Genomic DNA, 18274 nt, shown 5'->3' with positions numbered 1-18274 from the left:
CTTACAAAACTAAACAGCACACACAAGAACGACCCCATGAAATACATCAAAGGGGGCTTCTTTCCTAAACTCCTAAAGACTGGGTGGCCGAGTGGTAACGCACTTGCGCTCGGAATCGAGAGGTTGCGTGTTCGACCCTGGGTCAGGCCGCTATTTTCTCCCCCCTTTCCTAACCTAGGTGGTGGGTTCAAGTGCTAGTCTTTCGGATGAGACGAAAAACCGAGGTCCCTTCGTGTACACTACATTGGGGTGTGCACGTTAAAGATCCCACGATTGACAAAAGGGTCTTTCCTGGCAAAATTGTATAGGCGTAGATAAAAATGTCCACCAAAATACCCGTGTGACCTGGAATAATAGGCCGTGAAAGGTGGATGCAGCGCCTAAAGGCAGTCGATCTACTGGCCGATGTGAATGCGTGATATATTGTGTAAAAAATTCCATCTCACACGGCATTAATAGGTAACATGCGCCTTGGGTCGCCTTGTGTGGTGAGATACGTGCGCGATATAAATCCTCGTAAATAAAATAAATAAAATAACTCCCTCCATCCCTATTACGCATTCTAAGAAGGGCCCGTACCAAAGGCCTCAATTGTTCCGTTTTCAAAAGAAACTGCGACTGTGGCAGCGAAATTACAATAGAGCACACCTTCGTAAAATGTACTTTAAACTTAACCCGCTTTGCAACCCTGTATGATTATATGGACAAATATAACCTTAAGCCAATTCAACTCTTTAACCCGGACGATAAACATGGCCTCGACCAAGTCTCGTTCTTCACAAAAGCAATCTATAACTCTGACATATCCTGTTGTTTTTAAAACTAAAACGCTATTGTTATTACTAGGCCCTTGTTATGGCTAAAAACTGACAAACCAGGTACTACCACGACACCACCGATGAGGCCTTACCCCCCCATCCATACCCAGCCAAGGGCTATAAAATGGCAGGCCACCACTTTTAAATAAAACAAACCTTCTTACCTAATAAATACACCTTTCAAAAACTAACCCTTTTACCCTAAAAGTACTTTTAGATGTCCGTGATATATGTACTCGGTGCCTCGCCGAGCTTTTAAGTTATTCCTGGCACAGGCACCCATGCCAGCTGCTGGCTGACGGCCGGGGCGTAGGCGGAGTGCCTGGCTTGCCAGTAAATGTGATATACATATTTGTGTGTATGGATGTTCGTTGTGTCACTGTGGCATAGCCTTTTAAAATGTAAATATAACAAGACGTGCGTACTGTATATACTGGTTCTATTTTTTCTCTGTATAAAGCTGGATCAACTTTTTTTACCTTCGGTTTTATAAAGTGGATCTGAAATTTTTATCTCTTTAAAAAGCATTCTTTTTTGAAATAAACGTTTTCTTTTAAACAAAAAACAAACCCTACCCCAAAAACGCTTTTGAAGACAATATGTACAGAAACGAAGAAACGAACCGAAATCTGTTAATACACTTTTATCACCACTCTTAGCCGCTCCGACATCCTCCCTCCCTCCTTCCCTCCCTCTCCCCCTCCCCCTCCCCCCTAACACATTACCTGTATTCATGTCCCTAATAGATACTAGTATCTGTGAGGACGTAAAGGACCCCCATAGTATAGTAAAAGAAAGTCCATGTTTCTGGTCCAAGACGTTCCACCTATTACAAGTCTCGGTCACTATGCTTGCCAAGAATCTTTCATTCTTTGGCGTGGTTGTGAGTGCGTGTTCGTTTCTGTGTTTGCAGGTGTGTGTGCCTATAGTGTGTGTGTGTGTGTGTGTGTGTGTGTGTGTGTGTGCGCGCGTGTGTGTGTGCGTGCGTGCGTGCATGCGTGCGTGCGTGCGTGTGTGTGTGCGTGTTTGTGTGTTTGTGAAGCATAGAACAGTCAGTGTACACGATATCTTTGGCCTTTTCTGTTTCAAATGATGTCAAACAAAGTTGGCCGGGTATTTTAATACAAAACAGCATGCAAACTCAAAAACCTACGAACACCAATTCATGAACTGATACCAGAAAAATATCTTTATTACTGATTCTTCAATCAATGCGCCCGTGATATGCTATAGTAACGCTTCAGTTTTTCCTGCGGCCATAACATAGTTATCAGCAAAATAAGATTAGATGTTATCAGTGACTCATAAATAGTCAAATGTTACGATGGACTAATCCTCGTTTCGACGCGGCAGATACCCTTGATACCCCTCACCGATAGTAGATAGCAAACTCTGATACAGTTTTTGTTTTGTTTTTTGTTTTGTTGGGGGGGGGGGGGGCTCTTGAGATGAGAGATCAAACAAAGCGAACGAATACAAAGCAACCGAGTTATATGAAACCAGTCTCCCAGAACTTCATAGAACACTCAGAGTATCAAACGACTCTCAAAACCTTCTCTCAAAACCTTGCATCGAATTAAACATGCGCTAAATTTTATCTAAGTGTAATTTACAACTTCAGCAAAAATGGTGGGAACGCAGCTGCTCTTAATTTGTACCGAATTACTTTTCACCGCTTTGATCTGTGTTGTTCATGCAAGAATCGCCGATATATTGGAGACCGAAGATCCGATATATATTATGAAGATTATTTTAGGTTCCATCTCGAGTGTCTGAAACTCTGTCGAGTGCTCGTCGAGTAGTTCTCTTCCGAGATAGCATTCGCTTATACTTCCTATAGTGGGGCTCCTATGTTGCAAAATCATTCAAATCATGCAACAAACACCAAATTAAGCAAATATGAAGAGTTTTATGTGCTTAACAAAACCTGATACAGAGCCATCACGAAAAATAAAAAATGGGTAGTTTTTAAACAATGTTTCAAAATGGCCGCCAGTGTAAACGGTTGGGTATGTTAGGCATATTTCACTTCATGTGATTAACAGCAAATTTGGCGTAAATGGACATTTGCTTTTGCTTAACAAAACCTGATACAGAGCCACCGTGAAAAAATTAAGAAATCAGTAGTTTTTTTACAATTTTCAAAATGGCCGCCAATAAAAGGGTATTTAGGCATTTTTGATGCTACAAGACATTCTCTTGCAATAGAAACTAACACAAACACATTTTTAAACAAAACAATACATGTATTGTTGGTGCAGAGAATGATTGGACGGTGTGGGTGGCAGGGTTGAAGAATTTGTGGATTACCTAAACTGTGCAAAAATAAATATATTGCACCAATGTTCATACCAAAACGAAAACATTCATTCCTGTGCTGTTATATTCAATGTATGCTATTGAGGGCACTCAACTTGGCTAACTGGAACACTTTTAAGATAAAAGGTGGCCTTTACATGGGTTATTTGACCGCCGCCCAAATAAGGGTACCCCCAAAATAAAACTGATAAAAATGTAATGTATCAACTCAAAAGTCGACTAAAATTCATAATCGCTGTATTTCGAAAACGTTGTTTGTTCTCATTCCGGCAAGTGTCTATACTCAAAAGAAACTTTGGCAGTACTTGAAACAACCATCTGTCATATATACATGCGAAGTCAAAAATATGTGGGATGTAAGTCAACAAACCTGTGGCAGTTTTTAAAATATTATTTCGTGAAGATTTGAAAGTGTACTCAAACGGTTGAACTACGCCTCGTGCGTAGACACACATTCCTGAAAGTTTCAACGCAACCCACTTGGTCATTGCTAAAATACATGGATTTTAGTTGACTTGGGTATCCCTCAAATTTGACACATAAACATCTCATCCGTGAGATCGACACATACATCAGTAGGTACAATGGCACAACACTAGAAATATGCAAGATGGCGAAATAAAACAACCTGTTCTGGATGGATAATCAAGTTGACTTTCTCTTCGTATACAACAGTGACCCAGTTGTGCCTCAGGAATTGTCGTGGGCTTTTTAAAAGGTACCCGAAGTTTTTGTCACATCTCTTTGTCACGTCAAGGGTATCCTTATTTTGACGGCGTAAATGATGATGTTAAAAAAAAATGTGCCAGATAGCGAAGATGCGAGCCTTTAATGGCATAGACAGTTTGAATAAAATGACACAGGAATAAAAGTTTGAGTTGGGGTATGAAAATGGGTGCAATAATATTTTTGCACAGTTTAGATGCTGACAGTTTTCACAGGCATGCAAGCACATTTGCAGAGAGCTGTGCTCTGCAGTCCTTCTTAGCAGCATTTGCAGCGTTTTGTTGTACAGCTCTTCAAGCAGGCACACCTCATGAGTTCTCGGCACACGCTGGATACCTCTTGAAAGCTCGTCCGGAATGACTCCCACTTTCCAGCCTTGAACTGCCAGCCCACAGAGTTTGGAAGTCTAATAGGTAGATGGCTCTTCTCAATCTCATGTCCTGCAGCAGCACCTCACTTGTAAGGGGATTATGGTCAATTTGGCAGCTCTTTTTACTGAAGAGGTACCGTCTAGCACTGTTTACACCCAGTACGTTGCTGGTTTTGTCCTACAAATGTACACCAAAAAGCTCTTGTGCTGCCCTGTCAGTGGTACTCAGCTTACAAAGAGGAGCAGACAACCTGAAGAAAGTTTGAGTGACGTCTTCAAATGCTTGCCATACTTCCCAAGCCTTCTGATTCCCCAATACCATTGAAGAACGACATAGTGTCACAGCCTGTAAGGCTATGCAAAATGGGCAGACAGGGTGACTTCTCTTGGCCAATGGCTTTGGCAATGTGGCGATACACTTCACGAGCAGAAAAAAATGCAACACAGCTGGAATGAGAAGCAGACTGTCTGGCCTCCTCTACATCCATGGTGCAGGAAATCAGCCTGTGGTACCCTTCACACAAAAGATGAAAAGTGACATTTTTATTTGAATGTATTTGAATAATGTTTACTATCTCAGAGAGTCGGTCAAAGCCGGGTTAGCAAGTCTTCACACCAAAATGAAAGAAAATTATATTTCATGAATTCGTATAATTCTTACTGTTTCAGGTTAAAAAACAAACAAACACAGTTTCCAGTGACCCAACTGATTCTGGAATCTTTCTGACCGCTACATTTATTCGCTTCAAACAGTCGCTAACAGAATGTTGACCATAGTGAGGGTTCGTACGTTAAACCCATCAAATTCACAGAGGTCGCTTACAAATGATGTGCAAACATGTTCCAATTAATACAAATAAACAAATCTTACTGTTAAGATGTATTAGGTAACAAACCTTGATACAGTAGTAGTACTAGTGAAATCGGCTCCCTTCTGTGGCACCGGAATAAATGCAGAACGCTTGTTCCCAGGAACCGGCATGTGGTGTAACTCTTGTAAGTTGTATATATCCTGTAAAAATAAAATTCACACCAATGCACGGTCAACTTAAAATAAGCAAAAGGATGAGAAACAAGCAACAAACCAAAATTGTAAAACTCAAAGAGCGGTACCTCTTCATTTTTCAAAACCACTTATCTCATTTGATTAGCATACACTGTATGCTTTTGTCTGTTACCTACCGTCTTTGAAAGTTTGATCACAACACTGTAAAGACATGGGGAGTGGAGTGTTTTTATCTCCAGCTGGTCATCCTACTATCTGGCCTACCCTCACTCAGTTTTTGACTCTACCCCTCCCCACCTTATGGAAGTCCTTAACGTAGGCAGGACTAATCATTTATCATACCATGAACAATCTGTTTCTCCTCGCCTTTTATTCAAAGTTCGTTTAATCTGTTTAAAATCACCAGCGTGGCGATCATGATTTCCTTACTTGTAATCAACAGATAGATCTAGATCTATCAGCATCACAATCCAGCTTGATGAGCTATTGCAAGATTACTCTGCATTTCAGCGCTTCACCCGATGAATAACAGACCCCAGGGGAGAATTAAACAGTAAAATGATGTGACATTGGTGAATGGATGCGTATTCTTGAAAACTTACCTTCAGAAACGTTGTTTTCGCTCAAATCAAAACACGCAATGTTGCGGAGGCCGCCATCTTGAATTTTCATGCTGCGGATATATAAAATTCTAAAAACGATCAAATTAAATACCAGAACACAAAAATACCCATAAGAGTATTTATGTCATGCATGTGTTATCAGCAGACAACTTCTGGTGCATGGTAAACCATTGAATTTTACATTTGCTGAGTTGGGAATATTTACTGCTGAGCGCTTTTGGTACGAATTTCGTCTGCTGTAAATGCAGCCTTTTATTCCCTATCAAAGACAAAAAAAACGATTTCTGAAGTGGCTCTGTATCTGAAATCCCTTAAATAATTATAAGGAACAATACCACAAAGTATGATGTTTGTTGCAAGATGTGAATGATTTATGAGTGCGTCTGCAACATACGAGCCCCACTACTACGTTTAATTACGCTACGCGGCAGGCTTGATTAAAACACTTCCCAACTAGATGCCTCCCTGAAAAGTATTAGAAATTCTTCTTCTTCTTCAGCGTTCGACGATGGCTGTGTCTAGATTCTTTGGCCCGTGATGTTGACGAAGTGGGCTGTCATTTCCAGGTCCTGAGTGGCTGCCCCATAGCTTGGTGTGCAGCGATGTCCCTGTGGGCCAGACATGTTTCCTCTCACTGCAGTGGAGTTGGCAGGTCTGCAGGAAGTGGTCCGGTGTCTGGTCCGCCTCTCCACAATGGCACAGGGCCGACTGTCTGATGCCGATCCTTGTTAGGTGGCTGTTTAGTCCACAGTGGCCTGTCCGGAGGCGGACGACAATGGTCTGCTCGTGACGAGTGAGCTGATGGAGGGCATCTTCGTGTGGATTATATCCATTGTTTTTCCTTTTGAAGGTGGATTTTTGCCTGTTTCGGATTAGGGTCCTGGCTTCACTGTAAGTGAGATTAGAGGGTTCCTGCTCAGTTTTGCTGCCCCCCTTTGCCAGCCGATCCGCCACTTCGTTGCCCACAATCCCCGTGTGTGCAGGGATCCACTGCAGGACAACCGCTGTGGTTTGGGCCAGTGTGTTGATGTTCTGCATCAGGTGTTCCATGGTCGAGTCTGGATTGCCCGAACACAAGGCCTGGAGTGCTGACAAAGAGTCTGAAAAAAGACAGCTTTCTTGGGACGGTTTTCCCACTGCAGGACTGTCTCTGTGGCTTTGTGGAGTGCCAGAACTTCAGCCTTGTAGTTGGAGCACAATCTCCCTCCGGATGCTGACACAGAGACTGGGGGCAGGCCTGGTTTCTTGATGAATACGCCACATCCTCCGTTTCTTGTGGCGTCTTCAGCTGATCCGTCGGTAAAGATGTGTGTCCATCTAGCTGCAGGGTAGCGCTTGTGAAGGAATGTGAAGGAATGTGAAGGAAGACCAGCGTCACTCTGGTCTTCCTTCACAGTAATGCCAGGGATGGTGGTTCTGACTTCAGCTTTAAGGGTTTTTGGGGGCCAGTTGGTTGGATCAAGTCTCTCGCACAGTTCGATGTTTGCCGTCAAGATGTCAGCCTGCATGCGTTGCTCTTCCTTGACAAGATGGTTCAAGCTTTTCCGTTTTAGCCTGTTCTTTGTCAGGCTTTTTAGTTTGTCATGCAGGGGGTGGTCTGGACCGGCACGGTTGGCCTAGTGGTAAGGCGTCCGCCCCGTGATCGGGAGGTCGTGGGTTCGAACCCCGGCTGGGTCATACCTAAGACTTTAAAATTGGCAATCTTGTGGCTGCTCCGCCTGGCGTCTGGCATTATGGGGTTAGTGCTTGGACTGGTTGGTCCGGTGTCAGAATAATGTGACTGGGTGAGACATGAAGCCTGTGCTGCGACTTCTGTCTTGTGTGTGGCGCACGTTAAATGTCAAAGCAGCACCGCCCTGATATGGCTCTTCGTGGTCGGCTGGGCGTTAAGCAAACAAACAAACAAAAGGGTGGTCTGGTAGCCTCTTCATCTTTTCGGCATGTGCAAGAAGCTTGCTTCGCTGTCGGCTCTCAAGGGGTTCAACTCCAACTGTCTTTTCCATTGCGGCAATAGGAGTGGATTTCATGGCGCCAAGGATTATCCTGAGGCCAAAGTTTTGGACCCGGTCCAGTTTGTTGGTGTGCGTCTTGGCTGCGGTTGCCCAAGCACTTGCCCCATACTCCAGCACTGGGCGAACTGTTCCTGTGTACACAGTCTTCAGTATCTTGGAGTTGGCCCCCCAATGTGTTCCCGAGAGCTTCTTCATCAAGGCAAGCCTCTTGATCCCCCTTTTCTCCATGTCTTCGATCTGGGGCTTCCAAGAGAGACGTGGATCCAGTTTTACCCCGAGAAAAGTGGGAGTCTCAACTTGGGGCAGGGTTCTGTCGCCGAGCTTGATGAAAGCTTGACTTTCTTTTTGGTGGTGGAGAGAGAGAACACAGTAGCCTGAGTTTTGACTTCGCTGACCTGAAGACCCCAATCTTCTGTCCACTGGTGTACGTCATGCACAGCGGTCTGGATCCTGCATGCTGCAGACGTGGCCAGGTCTGCTGCACTCCAGATGGCAAGATCATCTGCGTGCAGAGTGTTGGAGACATGGCGGGGGAGAACAGTGGTGATGTTGTTGATGTACAGGAGAAAGAGAGTTGGTGATACAACGCCTCCCTGGGGAACTCCTCTCATCTTCACACTGTGGCTCAAGTGTCCGTCCAACTTGACTCTTGCTGATCGTTCATGCAGGAAGCCCCGGATCCATCTGAACATCCTTCCAGAAACCCCGCTCTCAAGCACCTTCAACAGAAGGCCCTCTCTTCACACTTTGTCAAAAGCCTTCGTCAGGTCAAAGAACACGGCGACGACTTTTTTCTTTTCCTGGAACGCATTTTCTATGTCTTGGGCAATGAGGGCTAGCTGGTCTTCTGTGCTTCTGTGCCTTCTGTATCCAGTTTGTGTTGGTGACAGAATGTTACGGTCTTCAAGAAAGTAAAGGAGCCTTCTGTTGATCACTCTCTCCAAGAGTTTGCCCAGGCAGCTGAGGAGACTGATTGGTCGGTAGCTGTTTGGGTTCTTCTTTTCTTTTCCCTTCTTATGGATAGGGATGATGGTTGCCTTCTTCCATATGGCTGGAACAGTGCCGGTTTTCCATGACTCATTGGCAAGAGGTCCGAGGTGTTTTAGCATTTCATTGGTGACACCATCCGGTCCGGGTGCTTTTTTGGGTTTAAGCTGTTTGATGGCGGCTTCAATTTCATTCATGCTGATGGCTTCTTGCATGCATCTATCCGTTGGTCTCTGGTTCTGCCGCTCCTGTATTTGTGTTCTGGCCAGTCTTGTCCGTTCTCGTGGAAGCTTGACACTGCTCTCATGTTGGTAGTGATGTGCCAGGTGGTTGGCTGCTTTCTTTTGTGTGAGGAGTTCACCGTCTGACTCTCGGACAGTTTGCCGACGTTCTGGGTTGTCTTCGTTCAGCAGCTTGGTGAGCTTCCACAGCCTGTTTGTGTCTTTTTCCAGGTTTAGGGAAGACGTTTCATACCATGCTGCGCGAGTTTGTTGAAGCTTCTGGCGTGTGTATTCTGCTTTGGCTTTGTTGTGAGAGGCTGTATTCTGGTCTGTAGGGGACTGTTGTATTAGAAATACATATGCCCTGTTATGAAAGCATTGCTTGTAAGCATTTTCCTAGATAGCTTCCTTGCATCAGTGCTCGTGAGTGCTGTAAACTTACCTCCTACGTATAACTACGGTAGCGGGGTTGATTAAACCAAATCCCAATTATCCTGTAACGTATTAGAAATAGAAATATGCCGGAATTGCCATTCGATCCGAGAACCCGACGAGGCTTGCTGCTGGTCTAATTACATGCACGTGTACAGATGTGAAAACATTGTTTGTAGGCCAAGCTTGAGTAAAAAAAAAAAGCCCAACTTACCATAGATACTTCCTTGAAATAAATTAGAAATCAATATGCCGGAATTGCCATTTGATCCAAGAAGTCGACGAGGCTTGCTGCTCGGGTCTAATGTAAACAAATGTATGATTAAGATGTCTAAGATATTTAGTTATGAATTAAGTTTGATTTATTTCCGGTTAATTTTGAAGTGTTGTGTCCCACAAACCACATATTTTGTTGTTGTGTTTTTTTGTATTTTTAAAAAATTCAAATTCATGTAACCCTAGGTTTAAAAAAAAAAATTGACTTGGCTTGACTAATGACATGCAAGTGCACAGTTGTGAAAGCATTGTTTGTAGGAAAGCGTGATCGACAGTCCGCCCCCTTCTCCCACCTTGCATAATAAAGATAAACCCTTTGTCCAAAACCACCATGGTTTAGACCAAGCGTGCTGTCATTAAAATCGTCCCCGTTTTTTGGCATCTCGCATTAACGTGAGAAAATCTGACTAAGTCAACTTGATCAAGACAAAAGCCCTAAAGTCAAAGACGCGTCGTGGCAGACAACCCGTCGCGTCTCGAAGTAAACCCCCCGGCGTTACGCCATGGCATACCACTTCGCGCAGCGTTATACGAATTGCGTCATGTTGACGTCTCGCAGCGTTATACGAATTGCGTCATGTTGACGTCTCGTCATGCTTGCTAGCTACGTGTCAAATGTTCGCCAAATGTGGTTGGAGGGGTTGACACCATGTACCTGTATAATGAATCTCGCTGAAGATCTGCAACGACAGCAATAAACAAGTCGCGTAAGGCGAAATTACTACATTTAGTCAAGCTGTGGAACTCACAGAATGAAACTCAACGTAGTCCGCTGCTAGTGCAAAAGGCAGTGAAAGTGACGAGCCTGTTTGGCGCGGTAGCGGTTGCGCTGTGCTTCATAGCACGCTTTACTGTACCTCTCTTCGTTTTAACTTTCTGAGCGTGTTTTTAATCCAAACATATCATATCTATATGTTTTTGGAATCAGGAACCGACAAGAAATAAGATGAAATAGTTTTTGAAACGATTTCGGAAATTTAATTTTAATCATAATTTTTATATTTTTAATTTTCAGAGCTTGTTTTTAATCTAAATATAACATATTTATATGTTTTTGGAATCAGAAAATTATGAAGAATAAGATGAACGTAAATTTGGATCGTTTTATAAAAATTTTTTTTTTTTTACAATTTGAGATTTTTAATGACCAAAGTCATTAATTAGTTTTTAAGCCACCAAACTGAAATGCAATACCGAAGTCCGGCCTTCGTCGAAGATTGCTTGGCCAAAATTTGAATCAATTTGATTGAAAAATGAGGGTGTGACAGTGTCGCCTCAACTTTTACATAAAGCCGGATATGACGTCATCAAAGACATTTATCGAAAAAATGAAAAAAAACCTCCGGGGATGTCATACCCAGGAATTCTCATGTCAAATTTCATAAAGATCGGTCCAGTAGTTTACTCTCAATCGCTCTACACACACACACGCACACACACACATACACCACACCCTCGTCTCGATTCCCCCCTCTACGTTAAAACATTTAGTCAAAACTTGACTAAATGTAAAAACAAGTCGCGTAAGGCAAAATTACTACATTTAGTCAAGCTGTGGAACTCACAGAATAAAACTGAACGTAGTAGTGCAAAAGGCAGTAAAAGTGACGAGCCTGTTTGGCGCGGTAGCGATTGCGCTGTGCTTCATAGCACGCTTTACTGTACAGCGATTGCGCTGTGCTTCATAGCACGCTTTACTGTACCTCTCTTCCTTTTAACTTTCTGAGCGTGTTTTTAATCCAAACATATCATATCTATATGTTTTTGGAATCAGGAACCGACAAGGAATAAGATGAAATAGTTTTTAAAACGATTTCGGAAATTTAATTTTGATCATAATTTTTATATTTTTAATTTTCAGAGCTTGTTTTTAATCCAAATATAACATATGTATATGTTTTTTGGAATCAGAAAATGACGAAGAATAAGATGAAATTGTTTTTGGATCGTTTAATAAAAAAATAATTTTAATTACAAGTTTCCGATTTTTAATGACCAAACTCACTCATTAGTTTTTAAGCCACCAAGCTGAAATGCAATACCAAAGTCCGGCTTTCGTCGAAGATTGCTTTGCCAAAAATCCGGTGATATCATACCCAGGAACTCTCATGTCAAATTTCATAAAGATCTGCCCAGTAGTTTAGTCTGAATCGCTCTACACACACACACACACAGACAGACAGACACACACACACACACACACACACACACACACATACACCACGACCCTCGTCTCGATTCCCCCCTCTATGTTAAAACATTTAGTCAAAACTTGACTAAATGTAAAATTGGAAGTTTGATTGTTTGTTTGTTAATTGTTTGTTTGTTTGTTTGTTTCTTTAGATATAGTATTTTTTATAATTGTGACCTATAATGGTGATCATACTGTTAACCTTTCTCTAAGGCTGACTGTATCTTTAATGTTTTAGAGTCACAGGGCATCCGCGCGCGGGTGTGCGCGCAGGGCCGGACCCAGCGCGCGGGGGGCGTTTCGAATCCTGTTGGCTGGAAACCAACCCTGGCCTGACTATGTACCTCCTCCAAGGGTAAATTTTATATATATATATATATATATATATACAGTGGTCGCCGCTTAATAAAGCCACTTCTGGACCGACGAAAAATGGCTTTAATAAGCGGCGGATTTATTAACCGGCGGTCCAGGAATACGTCATTTTCGAAAGAACAAAAAAATCTTCTCTTTTGTTTACGTCACTCAGTCACTTTCTTTCGTCAATTACACTTGTTTGAATCTAAACACAGGGGCGGACGAGGGGGGGGGGCACAGGGGGCACGTGCCCCCCCCCCCCCCCCAAAAAAAAAAAAAAGAAGAAGAAGAAAAAAAAGAGATTTTTCTATGCTGATTTTATGACCATTTCTAAGTTCAAATGGCACCAGATGGCACCATTTTGCTTCTTTGGGCAAATTTTTTTCCCGGGGGGGGGGGGGGGGGGGGCATGCCCCCGGACCCCCCTAGCAAATTCGGGCGCTTCGCGCCCATCACATTCACTTTCGATTCAAAGTGCCCCCCCCCCCCCCCCCTTACAAAGCAACTGATCCGCCCCTGAAACAAAACTTCACGAAGGATGTTGAACTTTTGTTTTAGTTATGTACATGTACGTGTACTTTGATCACTTCGGTACATCAATAATTTCACTGTCACCGTCACGAATCATTACTCGGCAGAGAAGAACGATTTTATGAGTGTTTGTTTGTTGGTCGTCTTCCACATCAGGACAAGATCATGTGAGTTTTAGTCACAAACTACGTGATTTCTTTGAGAAAACTGGCTTTAATAAGCGGCGGGTTGGGTTTATTAACCGGCTTTTTCTAATACATAAGTATGATATAGTGAAAAATCCGGACACACAGCTCGCAGGGAGCGAAGGGCATTGCCCCACCTCGCGGACGTGTGTGTGTGTGTGTGTGTGTGTGTGTGTGTTTTCTCCTGATGGTTTTAAACTCCTGTTTCTGGATTACACAATAAACTTAAAAACATGATTATATAAACGAGAGGATAGCTGTTTTCTCTCTCAGTTAATACTGCTAATGTGCCGTCGCCTCCCCTGCGACCATTGTAGTGGCGGGGAGGTCGACGGACAATGCAGATAGATCTCTTAATCTTATCATTTTATCCTATTTATAATGAACAAATGCCGTATGGCAACTCATGCGTGCGTCAATGAAATGATGTGTCCAAATGTTACTATACCCTATAGAAGATCAGTATTACGTGTTTGCGCATGTTCTTTATATTTTTCTCACAATGTTATCACTTTTAAACCTTTTAACAGGTGGTCCTGAGTTTTACCTTTTTAAAAAAATTTTTTTTAAACGAAACTAAAATTGAATTAAAATCCATGATTTTAATGGTCCTTCCCCTAGGAAGTCAACGTATATAAAGGAAAAATTATTAATATTCCTCTTACAAGGATTATTGCCCCACCCCACGTATATAAAGGAAAAATTATTAATATTCCTCTTACAAGGATCTTAACGTATATTTATTATTGCCCCACCCCCCTCCCTTATTCCGGCATCAGTGGAGAGCGGGGCCACGGTCGGGCTTGCTTGGTCTTGCCCTTTTCTTTCCCTTTTTTTTTTCTTTCTTCTTTTAGCGTATCATCAACTCATGTCCATAAACGGAAAATTTCCTGTGAGAAGGTTAAGGACCCCCTAGTAGTTCAATGGACCATCTGAAATCGGCTTTTATAAGCGGCTGGCTCTATTAACCGCGGTTTTATTAAGCGGCGTCCACTGTATATATATAAACTCATGACAAATACTCCCAGAATCCGCCAGATACAAGTCAGCAAACTGACTTACAAAAGCACCGTCCTGCTCACGTCAATTTGAAGTACAGATTTGAAACTGGCTAAGTCTATCTGCGCAGTCCGAAGCGGAAGTCAATCCCACAATGCAACACTTCCAACGAGACGCCATGTTTGACGTCGAGACTTGAAGCTGAAGCGAGAGAGTGAAACTGCAGACGAAGGTAATTATCGATACATTTTGGAGTGAATCTTACAGTATTTTAAATTTCTAAATGTATTGGGATTATGTGAGCTTAGTTAAGGCTTATAACACGATGGTTACTTGGTTGAAAAGGGATTTTGTTTTGATAGTGTTGAACAAAGGATGTGCTGTGCATGGTAAAGGGCCAGACGTTCATTTTTCAGTCTTGGTTGGTTTAAAGTTTAATAATATATATTTATAATAATCAGAATAAGATCGATTTTTCTCTACTGTTGGTCTGCTTCTTTAAAAACAAGGCGGTTTTTTTTAATTGTAAATAAGGCAAGTGCTGAGATAAGACTAAGAGAAGTAGGCTTTTGATTTGTCGCCAACTTGATCTTGATCTTGATCTTCTTGATCTTGATATATTAGGGGGCCTACGCCAACAGGTCCCAAACTTGGGAATATTCGTTTGCGGAAATATTGGGGAGAGCACTTGGTGTTTTAATCAGCGGTTGGCAGTTTTCCTCTGAATTCGTTGACCGTTGACGACTAGATCGTGTTGTCATCAAGGTTGTTCCAGTCAATAACTGTTCTTGTGAAAAAAAGAGTACCTGTACACTGGTGTTTTAGTACACTCCACAGTAAAGCACTGGCTGTTGTTTCTTGTGATATTTCTGACTGTGGCTGATGATGTAAAGTCTTTGTTCACTCGTTGTTTCACTTGTCTTTTTGATTTTTGTTGCTGGAGAAATTTCTCAGGGGGTAACGCAGTTGGATCAGTAGGTTGAGTAACGTGGGACATACGTCACTCTCCAGAATTACCCAAGTCAATTAGCCATATGAAAATCCGTTCATGAGACATATTGTGGATATTCCCAGTGGGGTTTTAAGCTGCTATCAAGTTTCACTAGTGAGGGAGCTGAAATGCTAATCGTGCTATCATTGTGTAGTTCACTAGTTGTGGGAGAGAGTGGGACATTTTATTTTGAAAAATATTTAATTTAGTGTGAGCTTACCCTTGTTTGTAGTTGTACCAGTTTGTGGTGTTGTTGCTCTATTGTTCTGATGGTTGTTCGTTGGTGAAATCTTCTCAGTCAAACCAATAAAAATTGAGTCGAGCAAGTGAAGTCGTTTCTTGTTCTTTTCCCAACGTTCTCGCTCGACTGCTGAGATCTTTTTCGAGTCTCGCGTCTCACGCAATCATACATTGCACACGTCTTATTAGTGCGCCACAACGCAATAGACCTTTTCGGTATCTGAAGATCCCCCCGAGACACGCTCTTTGTTATGCTTTGAACATCGCGAGAACTTTGAACTTTGGCTTGTGCAGCTCGCACGAGATCGCTGTACCGCATGCTTTGCTATGCTCTGAAGCTTGCGAGAGATTATGAGAGCTTGGAATACCGATAGGGTCTATAGACAGTCATCGTCTCACATACACCCCCCGGGACATGCAACGGCGTCCCGACGTTGACCAAGTGTCATCAACGACAAAATAATACAAGCCAATTTGCACAATGAACATTTTGACTTTGAGAGTGTTTAGACTGGAAGAAAATGTTCACAGACAGTCATCGTCTCACCTATACTTTCCCAACGTTCTCGCACGACTGCTGAGATCTTTTTCGAGTCTCACGTGATCATACATACATTGCACACGTCTTATTAGTGCGCCACAACGCAATAGACAGTCATTCAGTCATCGTCTCACAAGTAGAAATTTTAGTCGATGCATGATCTTTTTACAAAACATTTCCCATAAAGTAACCAGCATGGTAACCTGGCTCTGAATCTGACTGACAGGCCAGGTCATTTAGATACAAGAGAATGGAAACTACTTAGTGTGAAAAATACTGAAAGTGAAACACAGGAGATAAATCTGACAAGAACTTTACCAATCCAGCATGGGTCAGAATACAGTCACTCAGATATGGCGACACGAGAAGGGAAGTAGTTAAGCTTTGTGAGTTTAAACACCATTAATACTCCTGATCAGAACCTTTGAAAGTGACGCAAGGAGCTCTAGTCCAAACTAGTTAATTTTTGGTGTATCACTATCAGTATCAGAGTTTGGAACATTAACCTGTTTAAAATGTTAGAACTTTATTTAAACAGAGATTGGTAATGGTAATCAACATGATTTTTTCTTTTTGTTTCAGGATGTCGTTGGTTCACTACAAATTCAAAAGCAGCCTTGACTACCAGCATGTCAAGTTTGATGGACTGCACATTTCTGTTGGTGACCTGAAGAAGGAAATCGTCGCCCAGAAGCATCTGAAGTTGGGCGACTTCGACCTTGAAATATCAAATGCGCAGACTGGCACAGGTAAGGCTCAGCTTTAACCTTTAGCACGGCGGCGGCGAATTTATTCTCTATCCCTTCTTTTCCTCTGTCAACCAGCGGCGAGATGCTGCGCAAGCGCTAAGCGTGTTTCAATGGCCCGATTCTCGTTTGTATTTGCATACGAGAATAACGGTACTTGAGCCAGAACGAGGCTCACTTCCTTCCGTTATCTCGTCGTGTCTTATGCGCTGAATTTGAGTCTGTTTCGTCGAAGTTTTCTGCTTTTTGCATCAATAAAGTACTTAGGTGCTTCGACAAGCAAGATGGAGGATGATGAGTTTGAAACTTTCGTTTGAGTTGTTTCTTGACAACAAATGTTGATTTACTGAGGTAGATCTTTGCAATGAACTGTGTATCGCGGTGAAGAAAATGACAGTTCGTCAAGTGACGATGACGAAACGGAATTTACGAAAGTGCAGATGGATACAAACAGTGGCTGGTCCAGTTTTGTGAAATGGCAGGACCAGCAAACATTACCGATAATCTGACTGTTAGATACTTTCTTCTGTGTTGTTTTGCGTAGCAAATGCTTGACTTGCTTGTCGAAGAGACACTGCACAGAAACTGACTCAAATTCAACGCAAAGCAAGCCAGTGACAAGACGTAAACAGTCTGCGTGTTCGGAAATGGCGACCTGTGGATCTAGTGGAGATCAAAGCTTTTCTCTGATTGTTGTTGCTAACCTAACTTGTAAAGAAATTGTCCTATGACATGCACTGGTCCACACATCCACTTATTTAAATACCAGGATTCAGAAGTGGGATGGTCAACTACATGATTACCTGTTCCAAGGTGTTTCACCAGGCATAGACTGGTTAGTTTCACAAAATTCCACGGACTAGACAAAACAACCCCTTTTCGTTTTTGACTCACATGCGAAGCAAAAGTGAGTCTATGTACTCACCCGAGTCGTCCGTCCCGGCGTCCGTCCGTCCGGAAAACTTTAACGTTGGATATTTCTTGGACACTATTAAGTCTATCAACGCCTGATGGTGTATGGTTACAAGATCTCAAAAAACATGTGCGGCAACTTGACCTCACTTCAAGTTCAAGGTCACAGGGGCCGTAATTGTTGTCTTATATACGACCATTTTTCACATTTTCGCATTTTTTTCTGAAGTTATCGAGAATGGCAACCTTAGCTATGTATGCTATACAGGGCAATGTAAGCCCTATCTTTGGACACCAGTTTGGTTGACCTTGCTTCAAGGTCAAGGTGGCAAGGGTCCTTTAAAGTTGGATTGTATACATATTTTGAAGTGACCTTGACCCTGAACTATGGAAGATAACTGTTTCAAACTTAAAAATTATGTGGGGCACATGTTATGCTTTCATCATGAGACACATTTGGTCACATATGGTCAAGGTCACTTTGACCCTTATGAAATGTGACCAAAATAAGGTAGTGAACCACTAAAAGTGACCATATCTCATGGTAGAAAGAGCCAATAAGCACCATTGTACCTCCTATGTCTTGAATTAACAGCTTTGTGTTGCATGACCTTGGATGACCTTTAGTTATTTGACCTTGAGGGTCAAGGTCATGTCAAGGTCAAGCATGTGAGTCGTATGGGCTTTGCCCTTCTTGTTTTTATTTGTATATATATTGCTAAGAAAATAAATGATGCATGCAAACAAAAATATTTTATTTTGAATATGTTATAACCCCATCACAGCCACAA

At 42.4% G+C, this 18274-nt stretch overlaps 1 protein-coding gene across 1 annotated transcript in view; it reads left to right on the top strand.

Moving 5' to 3' along the window:
• Positions 1–14215: 14215 nt before the first annotated feature.
• Positions 14216–18274, top strand: part of LOC138960034 (E3 ubiquitin-protein ligase RBBP6-like) — a 55949-nt gene continuing 51890 nt past the window's right edge. Inside the window, exons 1-2 of the mRNA XM_070331756.1 lie at positions 14216–14285; positions 16408–16574. Of these exons, the coding sequence (XP_070187857.1) occupies positions 16409–16574 (166 nt within the window). The 5' untranslated portion in view covers positions 14216–14285; position 16408. The remainder of the gene's footprint in view (positions 14286–16407; positions 16575–18274) is intronic.

The sequence above is a fragment of the Littorina saxatilis genome, linkage group LG2 (assembly GCF_037325665.1).
Source record: "Littorina saxatilis isolate snail1 linkage group LG2, US_GU_Lsax_2.0, whole genome shotgun sequence".
NCBI classification, from domain to species: Eukaryota; Metazoa; Mollusca; class Gastropoda; order Littorinimorpha; family Littorinidae; genus Littorina; species Littorina saxatilis.
The sequence above is the reverse complement of the archived record's forward strand: the minus strand, read 5'-3'. Positions and strand labels throughout refer to the sequence as shown.